This window comes from Corvus moneduloides, chromosome 2 (assembly GCF_009650955.1).
Source record: "Corvus moneduloides isolate bCorMon1 chromosome 2, bCorMon1.pri, whole genome shotgun sequence".
NCBI lineage: Eukaryota > Metazoa > Chordata > Aves > Passeriformes > Corvidae > Corvus > Corvus moneduloides.
In genome coordinates this window covers 116,275,448-116,286,687 of record NC_045477.1, presented here as the reverse complement: position 1 = coordinate 116,286,687, position 11,240 = coordinate 116,275,448, and the positions used below count along the sequence as shown (strand labels likewise).

Sequence of the window (11,240 nt, the reverse complement as noted above, 5' to 3'; positions counted from 1 at the left end):
AAAGGAGACCAAGAGAAGTTGCCTATGTGCTGTCACATTAAACCGTGCACACATTTTATTAACAGATTCAACCAGCTTGATTTTTTTCCCTAAAACAATGGAAAAAGCAAACGTGTGTTTATGCAGCATACTTTAATTTTTAAAGGGGAAACCTCACTGTTACAGAACTGAATGAAATCTAGACCAGCAGTTTTCTGCAAATGCTCTGCCCCAATTAAAAAAGTCACACACAGATCTGGCAAAACGAAAACACCTCATTTATCCACTTTTTTGCAGAATTTGTGGAGAAACTAAGAGTATGAGGATTGTGTGTGTGTTAGTGAGAAATGCCATCTCTTGCAGGAAAGTGAACACATGACAAAGGCAATGGTGAGGTTACGGAATGTGTCTGAGCTCGGGAGTTCAGGAAGGCGTGGGAAAATCTGCATGACTTACCAACTGCTCTGCTGAGAACATCAAGTAAGGAAAGCAAGATGGAGGGGAAAATGGATTTGGGCAGGAAAGGAAATTAAATTAGCAGATTTGGAATATACAAAATGAATTGGAACAAAAAATGGCAACTAAGTGAGGGATCTAATAATTTAGTCAATTCAATAAGAAGATCCTAGTTATGATTTCTTCCAGATCTGGCTTTCCACTAGAAAGCATTAACAAAACAGCCATTTAACATAAAAAAACCCAATCTGGATTTCATATGTACTTAAGATTTAGAGATCAGTGTTTATAGCACGAGTTACATGGCAACAAAGCCATCTGCTTTTTTCCAAAAGCCTTCCAGTTATCCAAATTCAGGCCTTGAGACTTGATCTTATACTTGAAAACAAGAAAGCAACTCACAAAATATTATCAATACCAGTAGATACAACAGAATCCAATTCAGTATGCACTAGGCTGTGATTGCATCAATCTCTCTGCTCTTTCTGTGGATGATTAATCCCTAATCTGTTAAAGTTCTCACCTGAAGCTCTGATGGTGAAACTGCTCCTGGTGAAATGGAGGTGTACCTTTATTCCTCCAAATATGGTATTTGACAGTAACATGCTTCTGGCTAAATGCTATAATTTAGGTCACCATAAATGCTAGAAAAAGCAAACCTGAAACTCTGAATAAATAGTTTAACTCAGAGCTTTTACCTGTTGATACTGGGAACCAGGTGAATGGGGATACAGAGGGGCATCTTCAGGTGGAGAAGACTCATGTTCATCTGGGGCATCAGGATCATCTGGTTCCTAAAGTTTGAAAAAACCCATTTAATCTACTTCGGTAAAACATATTACAATTACTCTAGCCAGAACCAATCCTATGTGGAAGTGATTGTTTCAGACATGCCAGTCATGTTTTAGACATTTAGAGAAAAAATCCACCCCACTCTGTCACCTACAGCTTGTATTGTACTGAATAAAAATTTCCTCTATCAACGTGTTACTGGAAATATACACCCGTTCAATCTACTTTAAAGGGTCAATTTCAATTCTATACTGCTAATTCTGTAAGTGACAGATGCCTATGGGAACAGTAATAAAAACTGAAAAATAAAAATATAAATCCATATTTATAAAATACTTATGAAATGTTTTATCTCTTTAATGAGTGGAGACTGTTGCTAAGGCTAATTATTTACAGGAGCACTTGACTCAATTTTTAAATTGAAAGTCAAATTAATTCTTTACCTCCTCTGGGCAGAGTTCACAAGCCTTTGCAAGAGTCATTCTAGCACTGTGTGACCTCTCTAGGAAGTAGCCATTTGATGTTTCATTGCTCTGTATTGGTGGAGACCAATTATTGTAGGTGTATTGGGGATTGCCAGTGTATGGTCTACGCTCCAGCTCGTCTCCAAGCCATTCCACTGCCCAGGTCCATTTTCTCTTCAAATCGCCATTGCTCTGCAGATGGAATATGAACAATTCACAATTATTTCCTCTATTGTTGAAAACAGAAGTATTTTTCCTTTCCTATACATCAGCTGTCAGAGAAAAGACCACCAACCTATCAGCTGCTGTTTAAAAGAGCTGCTGTTTCTTTTTTCCCCAAAGAAAACTTTGAATTTGAAATGAAGTCTGCAGAGTTGCAGCTGCATCACAGCTGCAAATGAGTGTGAATTTAACCAAACTACTTTCAATCCCATATAATGAACTTTTGATACAGGAGGTTCAAATGAGTTGTACCTGGAAGGCGTAATTTAATCAAGGTGTTAAAAACTATAGAATGGTGGGGTTTGGTTTTAGTTTTTTTTAACATAGAACTGGGAGAAAAGCAGCAAGAAACAGAATAAAATGTATCACCTGAAGGATCTGGTAAGCTACAGGGCAGTTGCTGAAGAGAGCTACCATGCACTTTATACACTGGTAAGCTCTTTTCTGATAATGATTCTTCGAGCGCTGAATGGTGTCGAAGAGTCCATCCCTGTCATCCGGGATTCCCTTAAGTGCATTGTGAATCCTAGAAAAAAACAAACCAAAACAACGACAAAACTTTAAGTGTTAAAGAGTTTTAGGATTTGAATTAAGGCTCTATATACAATGTAATTATAAAAGGGACAGTTGATGTTCTGACTTCTGGTGCTAGTCAAGATGTTTTTTTAAAATCAGAAAATTAACCTGGCATGTCACATATATATAACTTAGTTCAAATATTACCAAACATGCTAAAAATATAACTGAACAAGATATATAAAAAATGCAAGTATGATTAATTCTAGTCACAGTAATCAACTTTAACAGTTTCATTTTTATTACTGAAGTATCTACTGCATTTACAGACCAGCCCTGTTAACCCAGTAGGTCCTTACAGAATTGGAACGCTTAAATCCACAACAGAATGATTACTTACACTCGGTTATGCTTCTCAAAGACACCCTTTACAGGCAGCTCCTCTGAAGGGGAATGAATGGTACATACTTGTGCATGGGGATAAGGGAGTTGGGCATTCCCTAGAACTAAGCCCAGTTTCTGTGCTTTCTGCTCTTCAACAGGACAGAGGAATTAATTACTACCCTGAAACTGTGCAAAAACCCAGAACTGACATACTTTTGGCTTTGAGGAAAAGTCAGGCACAGAAATTATACTGATGTCTCAAAGAGCTACACTCATGACAGGGAAAGTAACTGCCCTCTTTCCTCATAGCCCTGGCAGCAGTCAGCCCAGGCTCCATCTGTAAAGCAGTGATGAGCTTTACTTCAGTTAATTTAATTTAATGGTACTTGTACCATCCAAACTTGGCACTTGAATTTGTCAAATCAAGAGAAGTTTAAGAGAGTGGGTCTGAAGCCAAGGGCCAGCAGCAGTGATCCTGCAGTACCAGAAGACAAGTTGCCCCAAGGGATGCACACTGCCCAAGGTCAGATCAGGCTTGTTTCCCAGGAGTTACGGGACACCATTTACCATGGACAATTTCACTGTTTGGTGGGGTTTTGTTTGTTTGTTTTTTAAAGACAAAGATCATTAAAACTCTCTGATGATCACAGCAAAACCAAGAACAGGGCAGAGACAAGTACTTCAAGCTACAGCCAGAAGTGGCAGCAAGAAGTCAGTGGATGACTGGAGCTGGCCATTTAATACCCTCTGCAGAAGCCTAACACAATTCCATACAGCAGTGCTACTCCTGACACTGCAATGGAACATGGAGTGATGTACTTCTCCAGGGAAGCCATATCACAACATTCCACCTCCTTCATAACCTGTTATTCCAAATAGAGCATTATCCCCAACAACCACTTCCATGATTTCTCACCTGCAGTTCAACCCTAAAAATCCATTATTTTACTTTATTTCTATTAAACTATGCCCATCCTCCAACATTCTGTGGACTTATTTTATGGAATTATTTGTTTATGCAGAAGAAAATATAAGATAACTGCATTATTTATGCATAGCAATTCCCATAAAGAAAATTAAGAAATCCCTACAACTCAGTCACCATGTTTTGGAGTGTGGTTAAGCCAGACCACCATCTCCTTTGAGTCCCTCCTAAAATAAGGCCAGGCAATTGGTAACATCCTAAAAGAGCAGCCTGCTTCCACAGCTAAGGACAGGACTGCACATACCCAACAAGTGTGCTCTCACTTAAAGTATTTGAAATGTCCTATGAGACACAGTTGGAAATGATTCAGTAAATGCCATACTACCTATAACTGCTTATTATGAAACAGTGACATTCTGGAACACTGACAGGTAGCATATTGGTGACATTTGTGTTATCTCACCTACTACTTCTATAATAAACTTCTGAAAAATTGATAACTTTCAAAAGCTTTATTTTGTAGACATACAAAAATTAGGTTTTAAACTGAATTAATGCATAATATGCTGAAGTTACAATTCTCTTGAAATGTGATCATACAGAGAATACTTACGTGTGAAATATACTTTTCTGCCACACTTTATGCATGTCTTGGTACCACTCCTACAACTGATGTGCTCCTGAGCAAGCCCAGGCTGCCACTGACCCACCTGAAGGGGATGTTTCTAAGAATCAATCTGAGCATCTCACAGGGAGACCACTGAGGTTAACCTAAACAGCACATGCTCTTGTATGTGAGAAGTCCTGGCTTTTTAACGAATTTCTCAATAGTAAGGAAGGTGAAAAATTGTACTTATCTCAGAACTTCAGATAAAACCATGAAAAAATGCTTTATATGTGAATTTTGATTTAATACCTATTTAAAACAAACCTATGTAAAGATCAAAGGATCAGTTGAAAGGATTAGCAACAGAACCACTGGAAAAACAATCTACACAGAACAATATTGAACTATAAAAAGACATGTAAATACTGACCTGTGCGTTTGCCAGGAGTCCTCAATTAACAGGATTTGCAGAAGCAGATCCAAATAAGGTCGAAGCTCGTATGTATATGAATATGCAACCTAAAAAGTGAAAATGCAGAAAACATAAGAAAGCATTCCTTGAGGCATGCAGCTTACACAGTGAAATACAAGTACACAATTCATTTGAAGTCTACTCTAATTCAAAGGATATTTCAAGCTACAATACTTATTTTCTAGAAAGTGTTGGTTGTGTCAGGAATTTTGCGGGTTGCAATTTTGTTTTGTTTTGAAATATAGTAGGTTATGTAAAAGCCAAAATGTTTCTTTATGACTTTGTGACACAGGGAAGCCCCACATCTGAAGCCCCAAGCACGACATGCTGAATAAAGTACCTTAAAAAATACCTTCAGAAAAGCAAAATACAAAATGGCATTATGCACTGGTATTGCTTTTAGGCAGTGTTCACAGGTTATCTTCAAAGGTTATTCTAAAATGTAAAATACATGGCTAGCAAAATATCAGTAAAGTGATTTTTATGATCCTTTCAAGTGTCAAACAAAGGGACATAGAAAAATGTGATGTTACATGAAAATAAATGTGCAAATATAAAGATGGGCTAACAGAAGTAAAAAATTTTATTTGCAGTGGAAAAGTGTAACTGACCTTACAGAGATTACAATGGAACTATAAGACAGTATCAAAGATTATTTGCTGGGTCTGAAGCCAAATATGTTCTGCAGACTTGTAAAAAGAACCTTACGAACATACTTGACATAAATACAAGGGAGTTTTTAGGAAATTATTTCAACTTCCCATGCCATCTACGAATCTCTTTTATGGATAACGACAGAAAGCTTTAACAGATGCTGTTGAAATACACAACCACCACCTTGGTCTACTCTCCACACTTAACACATCATTCCTGACTTGTTAAAGGTTGATTGCTTCCCTAAACTCATAAAGCACTTCCTGCAGTACTCCAATGTGATGCACAGACCCAAGACTGTAAAGACTGACAGAGGATGCCATCTCGAGGAAAGTTTATATATCAAGCACCTGTGCAGTATTTAATACAACATTCTTACATATAAATGCAGAATCATACACATTTTTAATCCCATCTTTCTCGTAGCTTTTTACTTTTACCTGCCAAAGTAGCTCACTGAGGACTGTGGAAGAGAATTGAGGATTCTCCCAACAGCAGAAACGAAGCAACTTGATGGTCTCCTCAGAGTTGCTGCAATCTTCAATAATTTTCTTTACATAACTAGTTCTCACAAACAGAATGTCTGCTACGTTCTGCTGAAGTGCCATTATAGGCTGAGATAAATTAGGATCACCATAAGGGTTGGCAAGTGGGGGATTACCTGGAACAAACAGTTGTTAGAGATTAAAAAGTGCTGAAATGATTCAGTAAATCAGTAAATCAGTAAATTCAGTAAATTCAGTAAATCAGTAAATCAGTAAATTCTGTAAATCAGTTTGTATTTTGAAGTAGACACTTCAAAATACAAACTGGTGTAACTTATCAAAAAACATAGGTGGAGAAAAAACACAAACACTCCCTTAACAGCTGACTTTCTTTGAAAAAAAAATGGTATGAAATAACTGATTTTTATGTTTGTGAAGCTTGACACTTGCTACCTGAGAGAGCTACTTCTCCCTCTCTGATAAGATTATGCAGTGACAATCAAAGCAGAACAGCTGGAGACATGTTCATATGCAAGCGGAGAAATCACTGAGATTCCTCAGAGAAATCCTCTTATCTCCCAAATTTATCTATTTCACTGCTTGTGTAACACAGCCCAAGTCATATTTTAAGTGTCTGTTTACTTCACAAGACAATGCAAAAGTGTTCAGAGGAATATCTATGTTAAAACGGTCCCATCTGCATCTCTGGAATGCAGAGAATAAATACACTTTTGTAATTAATATATCTTTTTAGTCAGCTTCATTTTGTGTAGTGAAAGAATGCTGATTTGCTCTTGATGTTTCTAAATTTAGCAGTGTTTTGAGTTATTGTTTGAAGATGCCCAGAAGTCCAAGGGAGAACTTTTCCAGCTTAGTAAGCTGAAGCAAAAAATAACTTTATTATGCAAACAGTAATCATAATTAGTAGTCAAAGTAAAGTTCATACAAGTAATCTTTTTTAGTACAATATTATGACTACAGTGAATATACAACTATTTTTCACAGGTAGAATATCTTTTCAGTTTAAGCTTCAAGTAATGCACTGGAAAAAACCCCAAGCAAAACTGCCACATGATTCTGAAGCTTATTACAGCACAGTAAAATCTTCAGTTCATTAATCTCACTATAGCATAGTCTAGCCTATTGACTTTATAGCCTGACACATCAAGCTGTAATGAGTTTGCCATTAAATAGCTTCTCTACAGATTTCTAATTAGGTTTTCTAAAATATGCTTAGCGGAACGTGTACAGATACAGGCTATAAAGTCCACATGGCCCAATATTCTGTCACCATTTCTCAAAAATAACTCCACTCTATTCAGCTACTGGAAATGTTAATGCTTTACACTCTGGTTAATCAATTTCCAGCTGATTCTTTATCTTTTATAAATTGAAGCGCTGGCTTCTGTTTGCTGTCTTGAGTTTAAATGAGCACCAAATCATAATCAAGAGCTACCTAAAACAATGCAACATCTCTTCAGTGGTAAGCACTATTAGTTATCTCAAAACCTGCTATGGTGGTTTTCCTGTACATATTATTTCTGTAGTCTATTTTTTTATCGCCTACTCAGGATAAAAACATCTTTGGACAACTCTTTATAATGGGCTTAAACTATTCTAAAAGCATTACTACTTTGTAATGAGCAACCTCCTACTTCACAAAATATTTCCCAGTATTTTTAAGGAATAAGCCAAGCAGCATAAAATACAGAACAGATTTCTGTCTTGGTCTTTTTAGTATAACAGATCAGTTTTGCTTCTGGCAAACAGATTTGTGTCTTTAAATGAAAGATGCTGCTACACATAAAAGCAAAACATTTTTCCAGCTAATCCACTTTATAAATAATTGCTAAACATGCACAAAAAGACGTTTACTGATATAGTCAATGGATCTAAAGCAAACTTAAAATTTACTGTACCATTGATAGAAGACTGCATCCGTGATGAGACATTGCAACAGCGGATCAGTTGTGACACAACAGTGTACAGCTTCCCCAGCTCAGCATACTGGTATTTAATTGGAGGGCCTGGACCTTCATCCAGAGCCACCAGCATGAAGGTTGCAGGAACATTTAGTTTCAGAAGTTGTGTCTTCTCTGCTACACCTATATGGGGCAGGGAGGGGAAAAAAAAAAATCTTGTTTCTGGCACTAAAAATACATTATTTTTAGACTTTTTTAAAAGAAAAATAACAAGAGTTTACATGACTTGCAACTTTTTAGTTCTATTAAAGCCTCATTTATACTTTCTGGGGAAAAATAACCAAATCAATAAAGATGCACAACAAAACTATATACAGCTGAAAAATCACACTGAAGGGGAGTTGTATATTACTACAGTTTCTTTTCTTCACAGTGCTCATTAGCACTTACGCAACCCACAAGTAACATCTGTGTTAATAGCAAAGCCTCAGAGAAGTCTCTTGGACAATGAATTAATCCTTTTGTTGTGAGGCCCAGGATAGGAAAAACACACCCCGCCCCCCCCAGTGTATTTTGTTATTTTTCTATCATGTCCTAGATACATCAATTACAAACTTAAGACATTTCTAACTGTGGCATACAATGTAATAAATGCAAATTACATTACAAAATCAGTAAGAAAACCTCCAAAATCCCAACCAACCAAAAAATCCAAACCTACACCTGGTTTTACTGCAAGAATACCTTGCACATAATACACAAGTACTTACCAGGAAATTCACTATGTCCCTTCTTGCATTGTGTTTCTTATTTTGGTTAAAAGTAATAATTTTTCATATATTTCCAAGTCTTTTCTTATTCTGAAACACAACTGGACCTTACCTTCCATCTTTCTGATAAGAAGAAGTGCAAGTGCCTTTTTTATGGCATTTTTTCTGATTATGCTAGATAGTTTTGTAGTGGCATCCTGTGTAGAACTGATCTCTCACTTGCTTTGATGTGAACAGTTTACTATTTGATTTCTCAAAATGTCAGACAATTTAATCTTTTTCACAGAATGCAGGAATGATGCTATTGTGGTTTTTGATGAATGAACTCTACATCCATACAGAAGCCTTCAGGTAACAGTAGTAAGACAAGGACAACAGCTTACTGTATTAGTATTTCCAGGTTTATCTCTGCAGGGTAGATTGTGACAATGATCAGACCCACAAATAAAATTGTATTTTCCTATCTAGTCTCTGAGTGCTCTCCTACTCAGAGGCCTGAACTGCACTGACTATGAAAAGCTAATGAAGAAGAAAAGAGAAGTTGGAGCAGAAGAATTGCATCTCTCTTTTCTGCAATAACATTAATTCTACTCTGGGGGTCATGGCAGAAACCTGCCAGACAGATAATACTTTGGTAGGCAAAGTATATGAAAGCAGCAGACATTACAGGTGTAATTAAATTAACACAATTGTCTAGATTAATTTTAGAGACAGGAAATTAAATTCCTTTAAAATTGTCTACTTCCTGCATGAGCTGATAAACAGCAATGGTCAAATATTTTACAAAATTTCACCCCCACCCTCTATCAGCAGGACACTGTCTTACTGCTTCAAGCTTCTCATGTTTATCTTCCAAGGATGATAGGGAGACTGAAGCCCCAAACTCCAAAGAGGAGGAACACAGATGCTAGGGAGCATTTATATGACATGTAATGATAACAATCTGCCTAAGGATGGAAAACTGGATTCTCCTGCTGTTACCTCTGCAACTGGATCATTAATAAAGCCTCAGTTTATTATAGTTTCATCAGTTAAAGCAATTTGCTTACCTAGATTGGCATACATCACAAACAGATTGAAATACTGCTGCAAGTGGCGCCCGTGTTCGGATACTTCCCTTCTTAGAAGATTTAGTACCGCCCTCAGTAAGTGATCACTTAAACTTAAGTTATCGTAAGCCTACAGAAAGAAAAAAATTCTACTGTTAGTGACTGAACCTATCATATCTTTATTTAGTTTATACTTTTTACTATGATAGAGAACAGAACTGGTTAAAAGGTATGAGATTCATACAAGCTCTGAAGTACCAGCAGCTGGTTAGTCTTCTGGGTCTCACACAGAGAAAAAGACAGACAGGGAGTAAGACTCCCATCACTCAATACCATGTAAATCCAAGAAATTAGGCAGCTATAGAAACTTCTAACTGGGCTTTTTTTTCCAATAGCAGACAGGCCTAAATGCTCAAGAAACACACATGCAATTCCATTGTTAACTTTATAGACTAAGAAAACCAAATTACCTCTACAGGTGTATCTCAAATACCTTGTGATACAAAACACTTCCTAAGCCTGTGTTAACTTTAATTTTACACAAATTCTTTTGCCAGACACTGTAATGGAAACATTCTGAGAAGGTGAGTGAAACCATGTAAGCAAAAAGTGCCTCACTGCAGACATTAAAAACATGACAAAGCAAAGGCTCGAAAAGGTTACCTTTTTTAATAGAGTCCAAACAAAGCCATTGTTATCACAAGTATTACAGTAACATATAGGCTTTTTTTTTGTCAGTTCTAGGTGTGTAAAATCAGGCAATTCACTGTCTACTCCTACACCAAGTTACAATTTTTGACAATTTCACTGTTGCAAGATACATGGGATTAAAACTTACTGAACTCCTGCAGATTTTCAGGTTAGCGTCAGCCTGTTTGTGGGGGCTTGTTTGTTTGTTTTGAAGTTCTAAATAAAAACAAGGGTTCACTTCCCTACACATTACTTCACTAAAATAGCCACTGGTTTTATTTTGTAGGTTTCACACTCCCTACTCAAAGCTCCCACTGAGCCTTCACAGAGATTTACAAATGAGGGGAAACTGAAGCCCTCTGACAGCAACTCTCTCACTAACTGGTTGAGTTATATCCTGTTTTGTAGTGCAAAATGGGCTGTACAGCTTTCCAGCCAACACTGATGCATCTACTCCAGAGCTTACTTTACACTAAATGCTTATGATGAAGAAAGAGTAAGTTTCAAAAGCTTTTCGTTAGAAAATTAAATACCTGACTGGAAGGTCCAGGAGAGGCAAAAGGTGATTGACATGGTCCGTCTTGCAATGAAAAATGTGCAATAAATACTATAAGTTTTGCAAATGCACCCCTCACTTCTGCACTGGGGCATTCCAGGAGATACTCAGAGAAGCGGTTTGAAACATTAAAAAGGACGTTGTGTGCAAACCAAAAGCGTACATTCTTGCTGTGACGGAGCAGGATGCACAGGGCATCATACCTGAAACAGGAGGTGACACCATTATGACCAAATGCAGACATTAGTGAATTCTGGCAGACATGCTCTTTTGCAGAGTTTGAAGAAAATATGTGTT

At 37.1% G+C, this 11,240-nt stretch overlaps 1 protein-coding gene across 4 annotated transcripts in view; it reads right to left on the bottom strand.

The window, feature by feature from the left end:
• The window catches only part of USP9X (ubiquitin specific peptidase 9 X-linked), a 101,452-nt gene that overhangs the window by 7,725 nt on the left and 82,487 nt on the right, over positions 1 to 11,240 (bottom strand). For 2 of the 4 annotated variants that reach the window (XM_032100939.1, XM_032100940.1), the window contains exons 37-44: positions 10,921 to 11,146; positions 9,698 to 9,827; positions 7,876 to 8,061; positions 5,912 to 6,132; positions 4,776 to 4,864; positions 2,283 to 2,439; positions 1,671 to 1,883; positions 1,134 to 1,229 (exon numbers count right to left, since the gene is read on the bottom strand). In XM_032100939.1, the coding sequence (XP_031956830.1) occupies positions 1,134 to 1,229; positions 1,671 to 1,883; positions 2,283 to 2,439; positions 4,776 to 4,864; positions 5,912 to 6,132; positions 7,876 to 8,061; positions 9,698 to 9,827; positions 10,921 to 11,146 (1,318 nt within the window). Of the gene's footprint in view, positions 1 to 435; positions 447 to 1,133; positions 1,230 to 1,670; positions 1,884 to 2,282; positions 2,440 to 4,775; positions 4,865 to 5,911; positions 6,133 to 7,875; positions 8,062 to 9,697; positions 9,828 to 10,920; positions 11,147 to 11,240 lie in introns of all 4 variants that reach the window. The other 2 variants (XM_032100941.1, XM_032100942.1) reach the window with 2 other exon arrangements.